The sequence below is a fragment of the Macadamia integrifolia genome, unplaced genomic scaffold, assembly GCF_013358625.1.
Source record: "Macadamia integrifolia cultivar HAES 741 unplaced genomic scaffold, SCU_Mint_v3 scaffold1516, whole genome shotgun sequence".
Classification (NCBI taxonomy): Eukaryota; Viridiplantae; Streptophyta; class Magnoliopsida; order Proteales; family Proteaceae; genus Macadamia; species Macadamia integrifolia.
Window position 1 is genome coordinate 47,267 of NW_024868243.1, and position 23,055 is coordinate 70,321.

General features: G+C 39.9%; 1 protein-coding gene across 1 annotated transcript in view; it reads left to right on the plus strand.

Annotated features, from left to right (window-relative positions):
- LOC122064088 (callose synthase 7-like) overlaps positions 1 to 23,055 on the plus strand; it is a 102,415-nt gene that overhangs the window by 33,056 nt on the left and 46,304 nt on the right. The window contains exons 12-27 of the mRNA XM_042627794.1: positions 8,751 to 8,873; positions 8,960 to 9,077; positions 12,686 to 13,017; positions 13,113 to 13,165; positions 13,246 to 13,306; positions 13,473 to 13,554; positions 13,640 to 13,689; positions 13,782 to 13,868; positions 14,064 to 14,168; positions 15,227 to 15,321; positions 15,408 to 15,489; positions 15,574 to 15,737; positions 15,850 to 15,973; positions 16,087 to 16,190; positions 16,281 to 16,386; positions 16,494 to 16,645. Coding sequence (XP_042483728.1) covers positions 8,751 to 8,873; positions 8,960 to 9,077; positions 12,686 to 13,017; positions 13,113 to 13,165; positions 13,246 to 13,306; positions 13,473 to 13,554; positions 13,640 to 13,689; positions 13,782 to 13,868; positions 14,064 to 14,168; positions 15,227 to 15,321; positions 15,408 to 15,489; positions 15,574 to 15,737; positions 15,850 to 15,973; positions 16,087 to 16,190; positions 16,281 to 16,386; positions 16,494 to 16,645 — 1,838 coding nt within the window. The remainder of the gene's footprint in view (positions 1 to 8,750; positions 8,874 to 8,959; positions 9,078 to 12,685; positions 13,018 to 13,112; positions 13,166 to 13,245; positions 13,307 to 13,472; positions 13,555 to 13,639; positions 13,690 to 13,781; positions 13,869 to 14,063; positions 14,169 to 15,226; positions 15,322 to 15,407; positions 15,490 to 15,573; positions 15,738 to 15,849; positions 15,974 to 16,086; positions 16,191 to 16,280; positions 16,387 to 16,493; positions 16,646 to 23,055) is intronic.

Here is a 23,055-nt window from a genome sequence, read left to right on the forward strand (position 1 = left end):
GGATCTCTTGGAAGGCCAATGGTGGGTAAGGACTCTTTTCCAGACAGAGGTGGAAAAGGGTAGTCGAAGAAGAGGTGGTTAATATATTTATAACCGTTCCAGTAGGGGAAATAGGGATATGATGGTGAATGAGGAAAGGGATATGACTGTTAGAGAGGGCTCCAGACAGTGAAGCAATGGCGAGGATATGGAATTTGAGCCATATGATTTTGTGCTAAGGCAAGTGATGCCCTTAGTATGAACAAGATGCCAAGCAGAGGAGAAGTTTCCAGAGGAGGAAGGAGACCTAATAATTTTGTCTTCCCTAGAGGATAGGGGAAGGAGGGGAAGGGCGGACCATAGTGGAGAAAGAGAGGTGGGGGTGGATGGAGGGCACTAGGTACCGTTGGTGATAATGGAAGAGACCGAAGAGCCTTTGGTAAGGCTAAAGGAGTAGACAGATCTCGGCCCCATAGTAAGAAAGAGTTCCTCCTTGGACTGCCAGTTTTCAAGCCAAAGAGAAGTGGATTTCCTATTATCGATCTTATAGTGGATGACCTCTATGGAAAGAGGCCTAGCATGCAGAATTTTACGCCAAACCCAAGAGGCATCTTGAGAAAGAGGGATAGTCTAAGGAGTTGATGCAGATGCCTTAGCTTGGCTTGACCGAATTGACCCACTATGGAGGCCTAAGGCAAGACACAACCAACCTAAACCGATATTTTGGTCTGGTAAGGGTTGGTAGTTGATAATTAGGGAATCAATCTTAGTATATTTGATTCTCTTTTGTTTTATAAGTAGTTTCTTTTTGAATTAGCTAGTTTCTAATTTTAGAGTAGTTTCCTTTCAAGTAGTTTCTATTAATTGTTTTGATTTTCCTTTATATTAGACATATAAACGATGGAGCAATTCAGATTTAGAATATGAAGTTTGAATGGAGTAAAGTTTGAGAGCCTGTGTGACTGTGGAGTGTTGCTATTCCCCTACCCTCTTTTCCACATATGATTCTTCTTCTTCTTCTTCTTCTCCTTTTCTAGTTTGTCTTCCCATTCCCTGTTTCTAGGCGGTGCCTGCAGCCTTGGACAGTGACTTCAAATGCATTGGTGTTTCGTTCGTTTGGGCTGAAAGTTATTGGGTTACTTCCTTCCTTACCTATTGATGAGCTAATGCCCATGGTATGAGTGCTTGATGATGAGTACACTGTGAGAGCTGAAACCTGCAACTCAGGTTCTCTCAAGCTACGCCAAGATATGAATTTGGAGGGTTATATCTCTCTTGGTTGATGACTGTTGGAGGTGCTAGGGCTTGAGAGCAGAAGGGTGTCGGAGTAGCTTCCTACACCTGGAAATTCATGTGGGGCAGATTTGTTGTGAAGGAGGAATCAGACATGAATCCTAGTTGGAGTTCCGCCCCTTTTCTGGTTCTGACGCAAGGTTGAAGAAGGATCGTGATTTTGCTATTTATTTTTCTTTTATTCTGATTTCCTGTTATCAACTTTTCTTTGTCTCTGATTCTCTCAAATCCCATATTCCTATTTTGCTTCCAAGTTTATTCCCATCAAATAATTATTAATTCCCTTTAGGTCCCATCTCCCAAGTAGTTCATTAATTAATCTGGTTATTTACAACTCTTCCATTCTCTTTTTTCTTGGAAGAAATCTTTCAGATTTGCTTTAGGATGCCAGCCGAGTTGGCATACTTAATCCTTTTTACACCAAGTCCACCCTCATCCTTGGGGAGGCAACTGGAGGACCAACGGAGGGAGTGGAGGAATCTGGACAAATCGCCATCTTTCCAGAGGAAGGAGAGAAAGAGAGACTCAATGGCCTTGATGGCGGCCCTGGGGAGGGCAAAAATGCTAAACTAGTACAAACTTGATGAGCTCCATTTGAACAGTATAGGGAAGGAGTTTACCTTTCCAAAGTTGGAGCCTTTTCTGGATGTTGTACAATATTGGAGTACAGTTAAGGGCAATGTGTCTAGTGAACATAAGAAGAGGCCCAAAAATTTGACAGGCAAGGAACCAAGGGAGAAACCTGTTAAATGAAGGAGTTGGGCTTTGATGTCATCACAGACACCAGAGAAGATACTGGATTTCAAAAGATTAATGCAGAGACTAGGTATGAATTAAAAAAAACTGAGGGGAAGAGAGGATGGTTTGAATGGAACAGGGGTTGGTTTTAGAGAAGTTCATAAGATCATCTACAAAGGCAAGGTGGGTGAGCTTTAAAGATCTACATTTAGGGATGGAGGAGATGATAAGATTGTCAGTATGGGATTGGATGGATTTAGACGAAAGCAAGGGAGAAGAGTAAGGGGAAAAAGGGGGCGGCCTTGTCTAAACCAACAGAAGAGGAAAAAAACTAGCCCGGGAACCATTGACAAGAACAGAGAATTTTGGAGAAGAGATACAGGCAGAATTCTAGTTTACAAAGATTGGGGAAAGGACATAGAATCTGTTATTTTATTGTGTTTTTGTTTTGGGTCTTAGGAGATAAGTTAGTAGTTTCCTTTGTCAATATTTTTATTTACCATGGTATTGTCTCCTAAACTTCTTGTGTTTGGACTCCAGAGTAAAATGTTATTCCTGAGAGAAAAACCGGCATCTTCATGATGTTGCTCAGCCTCTCTAGTTCACCACCAATGTTCCCAAATTTTACTAGGGGATGCTGTTCTCACGGTTGACTTCCTCATCAACAGGCTCCCTTTTGTTGTTTTGGATTTCAAGACTCAAATCAGCATGATTCCCGATCTTGCTATTGCCTCTCATCTCCCTCCTGAATCTTTTGGTGTGTTTGCTTTGCCCACAACTTCTCTCCTCAGTGTTATAAGCTGGAGCCTCAGGCTTTCCGGCGTGTTTTTCTCGGGTATTCCACCTCCTAAAAGGAATACAGCTGCTATCACCTTCACTCCTGGAAGTTGTTTCTCACCATGGATGTTAGTTTCCATAAAGATGAACCCTTTTGTTAGGCATCTCTTCTGGGGGAGAATTACTTTGAGGACCTTCAAAAACAGTTTCTCTAAGTCATCTCATCATTGATACCATTCATCTTCAGGGGGAGAATGCTTAGAGTCCTTTGGCTGGTAGAAAAAAACTCAATCTATTCTTGCCGTCAAGAAAAAGCTGCTCTTACCTTACTATGTCCTCCTGTGCCTCCTGAACCAGCTTCATAATACATAGAAGGTAATAGTGCTCCTCCTTCTTCTTCTGCTCATGATGATCGTCCCTACTGTCTGAATGGGAATTAGATCTCGTACCCAACACCCTATTTTTAACTTTGTTTCCTATGAGTGTATGTCTCTCACCTATTGTGCTTTAGTTTCCTCTGTCTTCTGTGTCTATCCCACAAGGGTGGAAAGATGCTTTTATTGAACCTAAATAGAAGACCGCTATGATAGAGGATATACAGGCTTTGAAGAAAAATAATACTTGGGAGTTTGTCCCTTGTCTTAAGGAAAAGAAACCTATGGGTGCAAGTGGATGTTCATGATTGGACAAAATGTAGATAGAAACATTTCTCGATATAAGGCAAGGCTGGTTGCCTAAGGATCCACTCAAACCTATGACATTGACGATTTGACTACCAAGAAACATTTTCCCCAATTGCCAAAATGAATCTGTTATCATGTGCAACAAACCTTCGGTGGAATCTCTTGCAGTTAGATGTACAGAATACCTTCTTGAATGGTGATCTTGGGGAAGAAGTCTTCATGGATATTCCTCTTGGCTTCGATTCTTTCACTATTTCTGGCAAGGTGTGCAGACTTTGGAAATCTATTTATGGTTTAAAACAATCTCCCCGTGCCTAGTTTGACAGACTTTTAGAAGGCCATGCTAAAGTTTGGGTTTAAAGAGAGTAATGTGGATCACACTCTATTTGTTAAACATAGAGAGGACAAGATTATAGTTCTTATTGTCTACATGGATGATATAGTGACCGTCAGTGATGATGAAGCAAAAATCTCCTCTCTAAAAACTAAGCTAGCAAGTGAATTTTAGACTATGGATTTAGGACACCTAAAATATTTCTTGGGGATTGAAGTAGCCCAATCCAACAAAGGGATCCTCAACTCTTAAATCTCAATGGAAGTATGTCCTAGATCTTCTGAAGAGAGTGGGATGCTTGGTTATTAGCTAGCCGAATCTCCCATTAAGGTTAATCATCAACTCAATAGTACAAGACGTGGTGTCTATGGAGAACGCACAATATCAACGCCTTGTAAGAATACTCATATTTGCCTCACACAAGTCCTGAAACTACTTCTGCTATGGGTGTTGTTAGCTGTTTCCTTCATGACTCAAGGACCATTCCCCTTGAAGCAGTTAACAGAATTCTTCGGTACCTAAAATCAGTACTGGGAAAGGGTTATCTTATTCTTAAACAATGGAAGGCCTGAAGTTAGAATCCTTTACCACAGACTGGGCTGATTCCATTGATGACAGACGCTCTACCTTAGGTTAAATTACCTTTCTTGAGGGAAATCTTGTTACCTGGAAAAGCAAGAAGCAACATGTAGTCTCTAGTTCTAGTGTCGAGGCTGAATATAGATCGACGACACAAGGTGTTTGTGAGCTCATTTTGTTGAAAAGTTTCTCAGTGATCTGAGTTGACTCCTGAGTGACCTATAATAAGGCTCTACTGTGACAAGAAGGCCGTAACCAGTATAGCCCATAATCTTGCTCAATATGATAGGACCAAGAATGTTGAAATTGATCTACACTTCGTCAATGAAAAGATGGAAGATGGCTGATCTGCATTCCATTTGTTACCACAGAGAACCAGCTGGCAGATGTTGTTACCAAGGGTCTATCTGCTAAATCCTTTCATCCTACAATCTCCAAGTTGGGAACATGCAATATCATGCACCAACTAGTGTTGAGATATGGTCTGGATTGATTTATTTCTTTACTCCTGTAATGTGTCCAGATTCATTTACTACATGTTCCATATGTAGCACATGCTAGATAAGGCCTTCAGTCAGCCTTAGCTAGCATGTCTTATTTATGATTCCACTTAATTATAAATAAAGTGGTGGCCTCTGTCATTCTGACAAGCCAATATTCTCTTCTCTCTTTTATTTTCTACTCTCTCTCTATCTACTGTCTGTGCTTGCTAATTATCAGGAAAAACTTTGTAGTATCCTGGCAAGAAAAACTTTGTAGCATCCTGGTTGGAAAAATGCTATGGATGTCTAAATGGATGCCTTGTTGGATCTTGTGGCATGATCTCTTACTGACTCACCCCCAAGATAGGAGCTTGTAAGGTGTCATTTGTTTTGCATAGAAAAATACCTACTAGATGGTTCAATTGAATGGCTCAAACCTCGTTTGGTTCCTAAAGGATATACGTAGACATATGGTGTTGACTATTTTGAGACTTTATCTCCGTGGCTCGTCAAAATTTTATTCATGTTCTATCTCCTTGGCTTTTAATATTGATTGGCATCCTGTGTTGGCTAGATGTCAAGAATGATTTTCTTTTTGGTGATCTTGAGGATGAGGTGTATATAGAACAACTTCCTGTGTATGTTGCTCAAGGGGAATGCATCCAAAGTATGTCATCGTCATAAGGCAATTTATGGGATGAAACAATCTTCTCATGCATAGTTTGATGAAGATATTGGTGGTTATGGATTCACTCGGTGCTTCACGGATCACCATGGTTTAAAGTATCTTCGATACCGATACGACACCCTCTGATACGTATCTTAAATTTAGTCGACCAATACGATATACACCTATACGATACATAAAATTTTTAAAATCCTTTCATATCGATATATCCTACGATACATACCGATATGCACCATTACACTATCGATACGTACTGATACTCTATGAAAAAATATAAAATCGAGGTGAAATATATGTTTAGGTATGTATCGGTATGTATCGGTGAGTATTTGTATGTGTCGATCGGTATGTATCGATGAGTATCAGTAAGTATCGGTGAGTATCGAAATGTATCGATCAGTACGTATTGGTGAGTATCGGTATGTACCGATACAGTGCGTTACGGTCATATAATGGCCAAGATGGGTATTTTTTCAGAAAACACGATTTTTTTAGGGGTTTTTGTTCCAAAGTTGCTGTCAGCCATATTTCTCTCTAACTAAAGTGGAAATCAAGGTTGGGAACAAGGATTTTCCATTTATAGGACAACTACAAACCTTGAATTTTTAGTGCGATGCCCTCAATTTAGTGTTTATCATAGTTTTTAAGGCGGTAAGGCGACGGAGGCTTTTGAGGGTCTTTCAGAGCACCTTAGTGATAAGGCGGGCATAAAGCGTCGCCTTATCGACTAAAGAGTTCCTGTGTAATTTTTTTTATAAAACCAATTTATTTGGCTCAAATTCTAGTTGAATCCTACTACTCATATGTTAAATAAATATTAAATGTTCATATTCATACCAATGTAAGATATTCATCAAGAAAACAAATCAATAAAGTGAATAAACTAAGTTCATCTTCATCAATCATCAATCATCAATCATCAATCATCAATCAGTGAATAAACTAAGTTCATCATATCATCAATCATCAATCATCAATCATTAATCATCATAACATATTAACATATAATATAAATACATAATTATGAAACAAAATTATAAATATAAAGAAAAGAAGACATAAAAAGATACAAGTATTTATTATACTTACCTCTATGATGCCAAAATGAGTGCCTAAGTCCTAAGGTCATCCACTATATTTCTACTCCCGTCAAAGAAGAATGAAGCTCACCGCTGCCGGAGCAAAATGGTGGCCTAGATCAATGGTTCTTCTTTGTTCCTTGATTCCTTCTCAAAGCCCTTTCTTAAAACCCTTGACAAAATCCAAACCCTGTTTGTGAATCGTGTTTTTGTTTTGTTTGTTTTGGTTATTTTTGATGGAGTAAAGCTGATTCCATACATCTCAAGTATTAACAAAACCATACACCTACCAATAAAAAATTTATATTTGGAATCTTCATCAAGTAATTTTAAAATGTGTTTAAAAAAAAAAAAAAAACCCATAAGGCGCCACTTCACATAAGGCGGAGCACTGCCTTACCATCTCTAGACCGCATCAGCGCCAAGGCGCTGGTAAGGCGAAAAACTATGGTGTTTATACATAATACATGTTATCAATAGATTTTTTTAACAAATTTTTTATGCGAAAGTGTTTAAAAAGGTGTTTCATATCCATTTATGTGCATATCTTTAGCGTATCTCCGATACGATACGATGCCCTCGGATACGTATCTTAATTTTGGTTGACCGATACGGTGACCGATACCAATACTTTAATCCTTGTGGATCACTTTGTATTTGTTTGTCATTTATGGGGCTAAGGTCGTCATCATTGTTGTATACGTTGATGATATTGTTATTTCCCGTGATCACTCTTTTGTGTTGAAGATGTCAAGGCATATCTACATTGGAATTTTCAGATGGGCTTAGGGATGCTTATATACTTCTCCGGAATTGAAGTTGTTCGTTGCAAGAAGGATGTCAATTTGTCTCTGAAGTATGTGCTTGATCTTCTGTTTGAGACTGGCATGTTGGGCTGTAAGTCCATTGATAACTCTATGGATCTTAATCGGAAAGTTGGGCGTGTGATGACAAAAATTTAGTGGGAAAACATCAGTACATGAGGCTGGCTGGGAGACCTATGTATAACATTGTTACTCATCCTGATATTTCCTCTGTCGTTGGGGTTATTAATCGATTTTGGAGAACTCTAGACAGTCTCATTAGGATGCTGCTTGCTGCTTCTTGTTAGATCTCGAATTAATCAAAGAGTGACCCCTTCATTTAAGTTTCAATATGCCATCAAAAGCCTACTGCTGCTTTTAACCCATAAATCTGTCCTGTTTGAACATTATTCTGATCCACTTTAAATATGTTTCTTTGTACTTGAACTGAAGAATCAACATTGCAGAATTCTTGAATTCTGTCCTACATTAGTCCTGAACATGTCAATTGATTGTAGGGTTCACATGCCTTTTAAGGGATTAGCAGTACTCCAACTTCCTATTTTGGCAGATCCCAGTGGAGTACTATATATCTATTGTGGTGTTTTCAAAAAATGGAATGGCAAAAGAAATGGGCTTGGGGAACTCGAGGTGTTCCGGCAACCTGAATGTCCTAGAAACTCTGAGAACAAAAATATTAATATGAAAATACCACCAAAAAAAAAAAAGAAAAGGGGAAAACAGAAACGTTTAAGACAGTTTCCATTCTTTCAGCCAATATATGATGAATCTGTCAGAAAGTGTGTTTGGTAGAAAATGAATGAATCAAATAACTAAAAGGTGAGTCTTTGATGCTTGAGAGAGAGAGAGTTGATCCTGGCAATGGTATGAGTTGCCGTGATCGATTAAAAATGTGAAATATTGAATGACAAAATTTGGACTTGGGGTCAGGAGGTGCTTACGATCCCATTTTTTAAAAAATTTAAACTTCGAAGGGTCCTAGATTTCATTTTTGGAAGAAGGGGATGACCTGTCATTTTCTAAGCCATCCTGCTACAGAGATGCAATAATTGGCCATCTTGCTGAAAAGTAATTTTTTTTTTTTTGGGTAGAAAAAATAAATGTTTTCTCAGGATCTCTACACTAAATGGTTAAAGGGATGATCAGACATGGTCTGAGTGCTTGGACATCCCTTAAAGACATGATGTATTTAGTTGTCACTAGAATGTTGCGTTGGTCTGTGATTCTAGCATGTGATCCTACATTTTGGCTTTCCGAACTTCCTTTCATTCTTTTTATTTGTTCATTTCTGCAGAGACCTAACAATGTCACTACTGGAAAGAGAAAGCCAAAGACAAATTTTGTTGAAGTCCGAACATTTTGGCATCTGTTTAGAAGTTTTGACCGAATGTGGATATTCTTTATATTGGCTTTCCAGGTATGTTCAGTTATAGGAAGTTGGTACTTAACTTTTCCTTTATATGAAATACAACTATAGTAATAATTTTTTCATTTGGTCTTCAGGCTATGGTAATAGTTGCATGGAGTGCTGGAGGATCACTCTACGCTCTTTTTGATGCTGACGTGTTTAGAAATGTTATGAGCATTTTTATCACCTACTCTATACTGAATTTCTTGCAAGGTGTAGTGTCAGAATCTCTTTTTTACTTCTTTAATATTTCTGCACTCATTGATATTCCTTTTTTTTTTTTTTTGGGTGAATAAGAAATTCATTACTAAGGAATGGAGGGGGGGGGGAATATACTGCCCCTAGGGGTAAAAAGAGAACAGCCAAAGCTACGAAAGGATGCTACAACCCAGTAGGGTAGTGGGGAGGGGGATCTAAAATAAAAGAAGGTAAACCCCAAGAAGATACAATAAGGTTGTTTCTGGGGGGAGTTTGCAACCGGTAGGGCTTGAGAATGAGAGAAAGCTTGGATGAGAATTCAAAGTAGATGGCATTCCAAATCTTCTCAAAAGACCTGGAGTTGGAAGTCCATTTATGGAGGTTTTTCTCTCTATCAAGATGTAGTTAATAGCCACCCTGAAGGAAAGTTTTCTAGTAATGTCACAAATGGTCTTACCTGTAAAGGTCATGTTGATCCATATCCATTCTCTATAGAGGGGAAGGGGGGATCTCCTAGAAGACCGACAGTGAAAGAGGAGTAGAGGACTCTTTTCCAAATAGAGGAGAAAAAGAGGCACTCAAAGAATAGGTGGTTAATATCTTCATAACCATTCCAGGAGAGGCAGCAAGCAGGGGAGACAAAAATATGATGATGGATGAGAAAATCTTGGGTTGGGAGGTTGTTAGAAAGGGCTCTCTAGATGGTGAAGCTTTGGCGAGGAATGTGGAATCTAAACCATATGATTTTGCGACAAGGACAAGTGGTTCCCTTGGTACGTACAATATGCCAAGTGGGGGAGGAGAAAATTCTAGAGGAGGAAGGAGATCAAATAATTTTATCATCCCTAGAGGATAGGGGAGGGGGGGGGAGAAAGGATGGACCAAAGGGGGGAAAGGGAGTTGGGGGTGGGAGGAGGCTACCAAGCACCATTGGTGATGATATAGGAAGTTGAAGATTCTTTGGCAAGGCCAGAGGAATAAACTAATCTAGGCCCCGTAGAAAGAAAGAGAACCCTAAGGGGTGCCAGTTCTCTAGCCAGAGAGAAGTGGCTTGGCCATTACCTATATTACAGTGGATGACATCCATGGCAAGAGGCCTAGCCTGCAAGATTTTACGCCAGACCCAGGAGGCATCCTGAGATAGAGGGACAATCCAAAGGGAATCTTTGCGGAGGAGGGAGGAGTAGACCAAAGAGACCCATATACTGTTTTGTTTGGAAGCAATCTTACAGATGAGCTTAAGGATGTCAACCGAATTAGCATCTTTAATTCGTTTGAGACCAAGCCCTCCCTCTTCCTTCGGGAAGCAGACGGAGGTCCAATGAATGGGATGGAGGAATTTGGACGAATCTCCACCTTTATAGAGAAAAGAGTAGAAGAGAGACTCATTGGCCTTGATAGTGGCCTTAGGGAGGACAAAGATACTAGACCAGTAGATGTAGGAAGTTAGAGGACAGACTTAATAAACTCCAGTTGATCGGCATATGAATGGAGCTTTCCTTTCCAGAGTTGGAGCCTTTTCCGAATATTGTTCAGCATGGGAGTACAGTGGTGGGTAGTGAGTCTAGTGGAGATAAGAGGGAGGCCGAGGTACATGACTGGCAAGGAGCCAAGGGAGAATCCCATTAGTTGAAGGAGGCAGGCTTTGGTGTCATTAGAGACACTGGAGAGAAAAATGCCCGACTTTAGGAGATTGATGTGGAGACCAAATATGGATTTAAAGAAGCAGAGGGAGGAGAGGATGGTTTAGATGGAGATGGGGTTAGCTTTAGAGAAAATTATAAGGTCATCTACAGAGGCAAGATGGGTTAATTTGAAAGATTTGCATTTAGGGATGGGGGAAATGAGAAGATCATCAGTATGGTATTGAATGTATCTAGAAAGGACCTCTAATGCATAGGAGAATAGTAAGGGGGGGAGGGGGCAGCCTTGTCTGATACTAGCAGTGGGGCGAAGAAACCAACCAGGGAGCCATTGATAAGGATAGAGAATTTTGGGAATGAGATACAGGCAAAGACCCAGTTAACAAAAGTTGGGGGGAAGGAAATGGAAAGTAAGACTTTAGTGATGAAGTCCCATCTAATTGAATCAAAGGATTTTTAGATATCTATCTTGAGAAGGGAAATAGGGGATTAGGTTTTTCTGCCAAAGCCACAGACAATTTCGTGGCTATGAAAGCTTTCGGGAAGCAAGGATCTTGGCAATGAACTTGTAGATGAGGTTGCGCTGGGATATGAGAGGATATCGAGGGATGGGAAGGCTTCTTGGATGAGGTCTTGGAGGAGGAAGACTTGACCTTGCAAGAGTTCTTTGGAGCTTTGGACAGGGTCAAATCTATTGGAGGAGATGTGGCAAGGCCCTACTGGAAAGAGCCCTTAGCAAGGGGTTCCGAAGGAGTAAGCATGGGAGCATGAGGTTGGATGATACTCCCAGCAGAGGAGGAACAAGGGGGGGAAGTCACGGGGGCCTTGTTGGAGAGAGATCACAACTGGGGATGATTCAGTTAATGTGGACGTGGCATGGCCCTGCTGGAGGGTGACCTCATCAGGGGATGACTTAGTTGATGGTGACGTGGCATGGCCCTATCAGTGGGAGACCTTAGCAGGGGAAGGCACTGTTGAAGGAGACGTGGAGAGGTCTTGCTGGATGGGGCTTGCAGCAGGGAAGGCAACCGAAGATGATGGAGTCATGGCTTGATCGAGTGAAGAAGATAGAGTGTTCACTGAAGAAGATGTTGTCGGAGGAGATGTGGCAAGGCCCTACTGAGAAGGGGGCACAACAGGGGAATGTGCTGAAAGAAGTTGTAGGACTCGAACGACTGGAGGTAGTTGCAGAGAAGGCAAGGCCCCGCGACGAGAGGGTCTCGGTGGAGGGGCTGGGTGGTATCTCTGAAGGGGGCGTGGGGTGGCCCTGCTGGTAAAAGCACACGACAAGGGGGGGGGGAGGAGAAGAGTGGGGCGTTGATGTTGAAGATGACGTGGCATGGCCTTGCTGGGGAAAGCTCATGACAGGTGAAGGAGGAACATGAGATGTAGTGATCGGCAAGGCAACATCAGGAGAAGGCTGATGCTTACCAGGAGGAGCATAGGAGCCAAGGGGATGGCGGAGGCCTCCATAGCGAGGGAGCCGGGGGAAGGGACCAAATATGATCGACGATCGGAAGGAGAAGGCTTACGGGGAGCAGTGGTGGGCAGGCGGGTGGAAGGGATGAGAATCCGGGTCAAAGGATGGTTGGATGTGCTGGGAGAAAGGTTGTTGGTCGAAGAGTGATGGATAGGATCTGACAAGGTCAGGTAGGATGATTTATAGAAGTTGGTAAGGTGGGATTGGATGAGGCAGAACTGAGATGGGTAAGTGGGCCAGGAATGAATGGCAAGAATTAACCAAAGAATAAGTTGATAATCTTGTTAAAGCAGGAATGCATTGTTCACACTGCCTAATGTACACTGTAATCTTGAGCTCTTAGCTGTATCTTTTTTTGCTTCATGCATCTCTTTAGCTGTCTTTACTACAATGGGGCCTAGAATTGCCATCTATCATTGGGTAATGGTTTCTTTGACATTCTCTGCCTTCTGTATCTTCTCTGCTGTTATCTTATCCTAAGTACCTTCTATGCAATGCAGCTACTCTGGATATCATTCTTAGTTGTAGAGCTTGGGGAAGCTTGAAATTTACCCAAATTGTTCGGTATCTCGTGAAATTCGCAGCTGCAGCTGTATGGGTAGTAATCTTTCCAATAGGCTATTCCAGCTCTGTGCAGAATCCGACAGGACTTGTCAGATTCTTTAGTGATTGGATTAGTAATTGGAAAAGCCAGTCCTTCTTTAATTTTTCGGTTGCAATTTATATGGTGCCCAATATATTGGCTGCAATATTATTCGTTCTTCCACCTTTACGGAGACAATTGGAGCGTTCAAATTGGCGCATTATTGTACTTTTTATGTGGTGGGCTCAGGCAAGTCTATGCTTTCTTTTTTAACAAGTGTTTATATCCTGTCCTTTCCTTTATTTGACTGTTGTTTCTCTTTTCCATACTACGGTTTTTTGCAGCCAAAGCTGTATGTGGGAAGGGGCATGCATGAGGACTTGTTCTCACTACTCAGGTAAGAAATGGACTAGTTTAAGTTAAAGATAATAAATAATGCCTTTTGTTTTGCTGATGGGGAAATATTTCATTGCTCAGATATACTCTGTTTTGGATCCTTCTGCTGATCAGCAAGTTAGCATTCAGCTACTATGTTGAGGTGATTTTGTTTCCCCAATTGTGTACTTTTTTCCCTCCTAGACGTAGCGTGAGCCTCATGCACTGGGTTGCAAATATTCTTTGCAGCTATGAAGTTACTGTTTTTGCAAATATTCTTTGCAGCTATAAAACTTTTCAAACTCTAATGGTATACTTTCTGCCTGCAGATATTACCTTTAATTGGACCAACAAAGCTGATCATGGGGTTGAGAGTTACTACTTACACATGGCATGAGTTTTTTCCAAATGGTAAAATTTTTTTGACTCTGCCACTCACTTGTTTCACTTTTCTTGAGTTGCTGTTTCTTATCCTAATATACTCAAACTGATGCAGTAAGGTATAATATTGGTGTTATTATTTCCATGTGGGCACCAATTGTTCTGGTAAGAAACTCCAGACAGAGTCTCAAGAGTTGACATTCTGATTATCTTTAGATTGTAAGTTTCAATCTTCACATTATATTGTTGGCATGTAGGTGTATTTCATGGATGCACAGATATGGTATGCTATTTTCTCCACCATATTTGGTGGTATCCATGGAGCCTTCAGCCATTTGGGTGAGGTTAGTTGCAAACTAGCATTCTGCTTTAGTACCATTAAGAAAACATGTTACAGAAATTGTTCAAAATTGTGCTTAGTAATCTTTCAAAGGTCACTGATATTTGGTTTCAATAGACAGAAGTACATATGGTATGATGGTCTTAAGAAAACAATGTATCATGCTGGCCATTATTTATCCATTTTGGCTTTTCTTTAGATACGGACTCTTGGGATGTTGCGCTCCAGATTTGATGCCGTTCCAGAGGCTTTCACTGAACGTCTTGTGCCATTGCAAAACGAGGAAGGCAAAAAGAGCTACTTGGTACGAGTATTTATATGAAATACACAATCTTGATTCTTGAATCATTTATCAATTATCATACATAATAATATATTTCTCTAATCTCTGCTCAATATGTGTAAGTATCATTCAGATTTAACCCCAAGGGGGTAGTGGAATTGGCAAGGGACGTTCGCCTCTTGAAGTGTGTGGTTCTGAGTTCAAGTCCTCTTACCTCCTTGGGGCTACTCACACGGGTGTGTTTAGTGCTCTTCACTGCTTTCAGTGAAAGTTGAATAGTTCTCATTCAACCCGGTATGACCTGGTCTATGCAGTTGTGGGCTCAGTATTGACCCGCGGGATTAGTTAGGCCCAAGGCCTGGATACCCGTGGTTAGCAAAAAAAAACGAAGTACCAATCAGATTTAAAGTGCAAATTATCATAACAGTTCTATGAATCTTTTTCTTGAGATCTGATTACTTGACATTGCCATGTAAGGGTCGGGATAGTTTGGTAGGGATCATATCCGTCCTGAATCCAAACAAAATTTAAACTTAGTTGCGAATTGTGATTAATCAGCTTTAGAAAAAGCAGGATAGTGAATGGAGGGACTAAGAAGAAAAAGCAGGAAAGGGGGAGAAGAGAAGAAGAAAGAATGTTTTGGTAATTTAACAGGGTTGGGTTTGGGGCTCAACCCTGGAAAATGCTTGGCAGCTTCATGAATTAATGATAAAAAGGTTGGATCAGATCAGAGATCCAGCCCATTCTGGTAGTGCGGTCCTACTTGGATTAGCATCTGGCTCATTAGAAATTTGGGGAATAGAAATGTATGTATTAGTTTTATTTGAGGCATAAACACTAAGCACAATATTCCAAGCCGACCTGGATCTATTCTTTAAGTTCCATTGGGTTGGATATGAATCACATGGATCCAAACAAAGATAAGCTTCTAAAGAATCTGATCTGGACTGGGATCTTTTGGATCTGACCATGGTTTCTGTCTGCTTTTTCTAGTCAATTGAACATATTCTGCACCTAATTTCTGCCCATTCTAAATGATGACATATGTTTTGCTAAGGATGTACATTGTGCATTATCAGGATGAGTCATTAGAAAGAAGGAATATAGCAAAGTTTTCTCAGGTGTGGAATTTGATCATCAATTGTATGCGTGAGGAGGACTTAATCAGTAACCGGTGAGACTTCTCTTGCTTAATGTATTCTGTGTTTAGCCCTTAGGTTTAAGTTATTTCTTAGATGTGTTTTTCTTTTAATTGTCCAGGGAGAGGGACCTGCTTCTTGTACCATATTCTTCAATTGTTATATCTGTTGTCCAGTGGCCACCTTTTCTTCTAGCGAGTAAAGTATGTCTTATACAAGGTTTCTTATGTTCAATGAGATGATCAAGATATTGATTGTGCATTCTCCTCTCTTTTTTTCTTAAGTAGATACCTATAGCATTGGACATGGCGAAAGATTTCAAAGGGAAGTCAGACACTGATTTATTTAAAAAGATTAAAAATGATGAGTACATGCACTCAGCAGTGATTGAATGCTATGAAGCACTCAGAGATATACTGTATGGCCTTTTGGAAGATGAAGAGGATAAATTGTGAGGAATAGTGCTTTTATTTATATACATTGTTTTGATTATAAGAAATCTTTTCTTAATTTTCTCTTTCTAATTAACAATTTATGATTCTGTGGCTTTTCCTCCTTACCAGGGTCGTCAAACACATATGTGATGAATTAGTTACTAGCATAAAGGACCATAGATTCTTGAATGAATTCAGGATGAGTGAACTGCCTAATCTCAGCTCTAAGTTGGAAAGACTATTAATTCAATTGGTTGTGATCTTGTTTCAACTCTATTATTCCTCAAATTTTCAGTAGTGAGTTGTAGTGTAGTTCTATCCTCATTGGTACCATCCATTTTCTTACTTAATGCCGCATGTTGACAGAAAGCTGATCTAGACAACGTTGAGTCATCTAGGACCCAAATAATCAATGTCCTCCAGGATATTATGGAGATTATTACAGAGGATGTTATGGTTAATGGACATAAGTAAGATTCCATTCAAATGATTACTTTGATACTGCAATATGTGCCTTTATGACTTGGTATCTTATTATCTTTTTGCCTTCATTTTTCTAGAATCATGGAAAAAGCTCATGGAGGCAAAAAGGATAATGATGCAAAAGAACAAAAATTTGGAAAAATAAACTTCCGATTAATGCAAAATAGTTCTTGGATGGAGAAGGTACACCTTGGCTTCTTGTCTTCATCTGAAATTTTGAACCATTGTAACTTTTGCTTTATGTAGTCCATTCTTCTTTGTGTTATGTGTTTCTTACTTTTTGTCTTCAGGTTGTTAGGCTTCACTTGCTTTTGACTGTTAAGGAATCTGCAATTAACGTGCCCATGAATTTGGAAGCACGCCGCCGCATCACCTTCTTTGCCAACTCCTTATTGATGAAAATGCCAATAGCTCCAAAGGTCCGAAAGATGCTATCTTTCAGGTTTGATTCTTTGACAAAGTGCTAGTAATTCTGCTATATATGTTGGCAATGAAAGTGTTTCCATTCATTAAGAATGCTTAAGTACTGTGTTGAAACAGATCTCAACATTACATAAAGAAATTATACATATCTAAAAGCATAAAAAGGCATGACGCCTCCAAATGGCCTGAAGCGCAGCAGAATGAAGTGCGCACCCAATTAAATAAAGGCACAACTGGGGTGTCTTCCCCTACCGTATCTCCCCCAGTCATAAATGCCCCCCACAACCGTGAGTGAGTGTCTCACCCAACCATGAGTGCCTGCCACCATGGCTGGCCTCCAAGGTGTGATGCCGTCGCAACCCTGGTCTCCCCTCTCCGACCCTTCCTCTCCCCACCTTGGTCCTAGTGCCACCTGCTTCGCATCCCAAGGGGGATGGCCTCGCGTGCACTCTATAGTCTGGCCCCCTTTCCATCAAGGGAGGGCCTCCCTCCCCACTTTGTTTCTCCTTCCATCATTGTGACATCTAAGGTCTCCCTCTTGCAAGTTGGTCTACTGATATTCGAACCACACAGATGGAAAAATTCCTCAGTCAGTCACTTCATTAGTAGCCGACCTCCCTCGAACATTGTTAAACTCTATCCAAACTATGGAAAGCCAAATGGAATTTCGATACCTACTTGATGGATTACAGGTTCCTTATTTTCAAATTCTTTGATAAGAATGACACGATGCATGCCCTTGAGGGTGGGCCTTGGCATGTTGGTCGGGAACCAATCTTTCTCCTGCAGTGGGATCATCACCTGCAACTTGTTTGGGTGAACCTCTGTACCATTCCTCTATGGATTGCACAACCTGGGCTCCCTCTCCACTACTGGTGCGTAGATGGATTTAGTATTTTTTTTTTAGATAAATAATAAATTCATTACCAAAAGAAAGAAAAGGGGGGGGGGATATACAAACAAAACACAAGGCCCTACCTTTTCAAAAGGGAGGCAAGAGCCTGCAAAAGGGAAGGGGAAGAACCCCAAGAAACCAGAACAGAAGAAAAAGGAAAGGCCTGGCTACAAGTTTACAACCCGATGAACAGACTGAACTACAAGAAAGTGCTCAAACCAGAAAAAGAAAGAGGCCACTAGAGACATTGGAAGGCCCACTTGACTTGAGACAAATTTTTTTGTCAAAGGGCATGACTACAGATTTCCTTAGAAGTGAAATATTCTCATTGTTGGGCATGGAATAGTCCTTGAAGGGCTTCTTCTTGGGATAAAGAGGAGGGTTAATATCACACCGGTTATAGACGAAGATTGGGGGGGGGAATGAGGGACAAAAAGGGGGGAACCGGCGGGAGATAGGTGGGCACCTATCTGGGGTTAAGGGTGAGCCAGCCTATTTGATGTGGATCCAGGTTCCAAAAATCGGACTCGGATCGCTTAGGGGCCCACAAAAGAACAAATAATTCAATTTAAGCAAACCAGTGGTAATATTGTAATTTCTGGCACAATTTAAAACCCTTTTAGAGTGAAATAGCTGAATGGGGACAGATCTGGAATTAATCCCAAAGAAAAACTCAGTTCTGAAAATTAATTTGATGTTTCTAATGAAGGGTGGCAGAATTGTAATTATTGGATACCAAGCTAATGAATGGAAAACAAGTGAATGGAATAACGTGAGATGAGGGAGAGGTATTCCTGGAAAGATGGGTAAAAACTGATACTTAAGGTAATAACCAGGTAAAGGGAAGGGCAATAGAGGAATAAAACAAATTAGGGTAAGATACCACTCACGATAGAAAGTAGTCTTCTTCCTTAAGATCAAAACAGGGCAGGTGATGGGGAGAAACTTCAGTTCGAGAGGGCTTCTCAGTTAGGCCTCGGCTTGGCCTAAATCAAAGGAAAGGTCACTGCTGCAGGTCGTCTATGAATCCAGCACCACAAGACCTTGACAGCCCAGATCTGAATGTGAATTGAATCTGCAACTGGGCTTGGTGGTGGTAAAACTCAGATGTGAATCAGATTTGGATTTCTTCACAGCAAAACCAAACTTTGGTGGAGATGCTCTTGGGATTGTGTCACCTACTGGTAGGGAACTCTCTCTACCAAAGTCTCAGTCAAAATAGATTCAAGGAGAAGGAGATCGATCCTCTAAACTAGGGCTGCAACTGTCGTGCAGAACAAGGTAAGGGAAAGACAGAAAATAATAGAGATGAAGAAGAAGAAGAAATAAAGGGGAAATAGGAGAAGGGAAAAGAAGAGATTAAAAGATTTCAGGGAGGAAGAGGGGTCGGCAGTCATGGATTCAAACCCAAAATTCTTCAATTTCATTCAATTATTCAAATCTGAATTCTCTTCCATTACATGGCTATATAAAGAGAATCAAAGCATAAAAGTGGAAGTCAATTAAAATGGAAACTAACCTATTTGGCAACTGAAATAAAAAAATTCAATCTCCCTACTAACTTGACCACACCCTACACTAACAATTAAAGGAAACAAATCAAATAACTAAATTATTCCCAAAATTTCCCATGCCAAATTGCATCACTAGTGGCAGAGCAAGTGGGCATAATTGGGCTGGCTAAATGGGTTGCGAGAGGAATTGTTATCCCAGGTGACGAAAAGGTCAGAACGCAGCTCTTTCTTCACCAGACTCCTTACTTGGGCGTGGGGAGTTCTCCTTAAATGGGTTACTCTCATTCTCACATTTATGAGAGGTTGGGGTTGAGTATGAGTGCATCACAAACAAATGGCGGGGATCTTGGGAAGTCCACGATCTGACATGATTTTCCTTCCTCTGACAATCGTCTTGGACAGTTTACGTTTATTCCCTCATGGCATGTATCGGCCATCTATTGATATGATATTTTTGAGTATATCAGATCCTTCCTTTGATAGATAAATGGAAGTCTATGAAATTTTAATCGCAACTCAATAGTATGGAACAAATATTAAGATTTTTTTTGGTAAAGGGGACAAATATTATGATGGTGTAAATAAGTGTATTTACAGTAGACCATAAATTCTTACCAAAATAAAAAAAAACAATAGACCATAAAATCACATTTCCCCTTAATTTTATTAATGTTAATTTTATATTTTATAATTAGCACGGACATAGTTTTACCAAAATGATAATAATAATAATAATAATAATAATGACATAGTTAATGGGTCTATGAGTTTGAAGGTTTGTCATCTATTATGAGTGCGGTTTATTTTAATCAGATATTTTTATTATATTATTAAGTAGATGGATCTTTTTGTTTGCTTTTGTTTTCAAGGTCCACTTGGCTGCTCGAGAATGTTTCTCTCTTCTTTTATTTTCATGAATAAACAAAGGAGAAGGTTTTTATGGAGAGGCTGCATAGATGTGATAGATATTTGATATAACTGGCGATTATCGTTAGTATCATCGAGATCTAGGATGATTCTATGGGTTCAACCAATATCACAATCAAGGAATTCTATATCGGATCTTGGCACATTGTTTAAACATCCTAGATATGACTTTTTCAGGAAAATCTATGTGACTATGCTGGTAAGCTTGCTTTCGGCGCTACTTTCTCACATATTTCAATGGAGCGCAATCTTCATAGATGGTCCTCCAACTCTAGATGTCTCGACATGATTTAGAAGGCCATCTACTTTGACGTCTTCTCCCAACTAGGTTCCCTTCCTCAAAGTTCTGTTGTGGACTCCCCAAGGAATAGACACATTGTTGTTTTTTGGGACTTATCTCCAAGCATTTTGTTCTCCCCTCCTCCTGCCCCTTAAGATTGTATCATTCGGCCTTTCTGGTCTTGTGTATCCCCTTCCCCCTTTTCCCCCCTATTTTATATATTTCTCTATTCATTAAAAAAAAAAAAAAGTCGCTAGGGATTAAACAACATCAAGTTGTTGAATATACCAAATAGCAGGTCGCTGAATATTACCATCTTCAAAAGATAAAATTGTTGTTGACTTCTTCAAACGAAATAATCTTGAGCAGACAAAAGCTTGAGCAAATAATAAATCAAATTGAGCAGATGGTAATTTTAACCTCCCCATCACGTGTAGCAATACATATGGACAAATAATTTCCAACAACCACCATCACAAAGGATGATCATCACACAGAATCTTATAACCAAGAGTATCACAATAAAATAATTTCCAATCTCCCCCTTATGATGGTAAATCTGAACAAATAATTCCAATTACCACGCATACGAGTACCAAATTTTCCAAGAAATTGCAAATTCCAAATTGACGCGATCTTGGCCCCAACAAATAAATAATACACCACATATATGCCCAATGATGTGTAATTATTCCATGCAATCTCAGATTTAAAATCCATCAATGACCACAATTATGGGCCCATCCAAGCACACAATAGCCAAAAGTAGGGGTGTACGGCAAAACTGTAAATATCTCAAAGGTACAAAGGAGTGTGGATTGTGGAAGAACTGTAATCAACTTAAAATCCAATTATAGACGCAACTCTAAGGAAGACACACTACATGTCATGTGTCATTCTTCTTTAGAGCCTCCTCTCTTCAACCACAAGGTCCGAAATCTCGTCTCATTTCGGTGTTTCGGTGGTTTCAAAATCACCGAAATACCGAAATCTTGGCTAGATCTCGGCTAGTTGGATGATTTTTTTTTTTTTTTTACTCGGTTGATTGTTTCGGTGGTTAAACGGCCATATTATGACTTGAAACTTGGTGGTAGCTTGTTTAAGCCTCATAAACATGAGTAGAACTTAAATTTGCAAAAATATTAGAGCATGACAATGTTTTAGAGTTGCACCCTTGTTTGGTAGCAGCCGTCAAACTGTTTTGGAGATTTTACCTACTTCATAGCTAGAACAATATGTAATATGATAGTAAAACAATTAAATAATGCATCTAATCCATGATTAAAACATACCTCAACTTTAATTAACTAATATTTAGAGTACTAGAGTAATATACTATGCAACTTCCTAACTCCCAAGTCCTAACTAAAGTTATTCATTGAGCGTCTTACTCTTAAATCTCAAAGTTCCAAATGGCAATATCCCAAGTCCCAAACATATTAGTTATACAACACTAATAATAATGAGTTAATGACTGTCTACTAGAAAGAACTATGACGGCCTGGCTGGATTCCACGCCCAGTACGGTGGAGTCGATGTGCCTTTTTCTCTGAAAATTTTTTTGCTCCGATAGAGTCGTAGATCAACCAATAGGGAGTAACATATATATAATTGAGTTCCATCAAAGCTATATTAACCATAAAAAAAACACAATTTATGTTGATGGAAAATGCATTTTTTAAAGCAGAAAAAAAAATTTTCGATTCCGGGAGGTCATAGATCGGCCTCTAATGTCTAACATATAAAAAATCTAGCCCTATCCAACATGTATTTATGTTACTATTTAAAAAAAAAAAAAGGTTTTGGTGAAAGTGGTTTACCATTCCATAGCTTTAAATGTGTAGAGCTTCAACTTGGAGCGATCTTCAAGGCAATAGATGTGATGATGTGGCTAATTAGTAGACAATGGAGTGATTTTGTTTTCAAATGCAAGGAGGAGCCAAAATTTCGTCGAGACAGTCGAGTTGGAATCGAAACTTCGCCGAGACCCTCAAGAGATGTATTTATAAGCCTTGGTTGGTATCATTTCGGTATCTCGCCGAAACGGTACCAAAATTTTGGCTGAGATATCGAAATTTCAACCGAGATGATGTCCTTTTTGTAATTCGTAGCGTATAAATTTCTGAACCGTGTTCAACTATAGCTGTCTGCCATTGTGAGTCTACACTCACTTCCTGCTAAGTATGAGGAATGAACACAAAGGATAGAGATGACATAAACTATAATAGGAAGGAGAAAGTGAGTCATAAGCAACATTTGTAGCAATAGGATGTAAAGTGCAAGACCTAGTGCCTTTGCAAACAGTAATAGGAAACTCAAGAGATGTATCAACAGATGCAAAAGGAGAATTACCTGGTCTAAGGGGATAAGTCAGGCTTGAGAGGAGACAATTGGCATACTAAGGTAGATGTTGGATGTGTAGTGGTCTAAGGCTACTATTTGCCACTATAAATGCTTATCTCTGTTCAAGGCAGAGTAGGAGTGTCATTCTTCCCTTGAAACAGGATACTGACAGCGATAGCAAGTTCAAAAGGCGACACATCTTACATAATGAAAGGAGACTCCCTCGAAAGAGGTGCCACAGTGTAGTATGATGCAGATTCCTGAAAGACAACATCCATAGTCACAAACCAATGCTAAGTAGGAGGATGAAAACACTGATAGCCTTTTTTAGTAGGAGCATACCCCAAAAAAATGCACCGGAGACCATGAGGATCAAACTTTTGTGAGGATGATGATCGTGAGCATAGCAGACACTACCAAATACCTTGGGAGGAACAGGAAAAGGAGTAGAACTCTAGAGAAGATCCAGA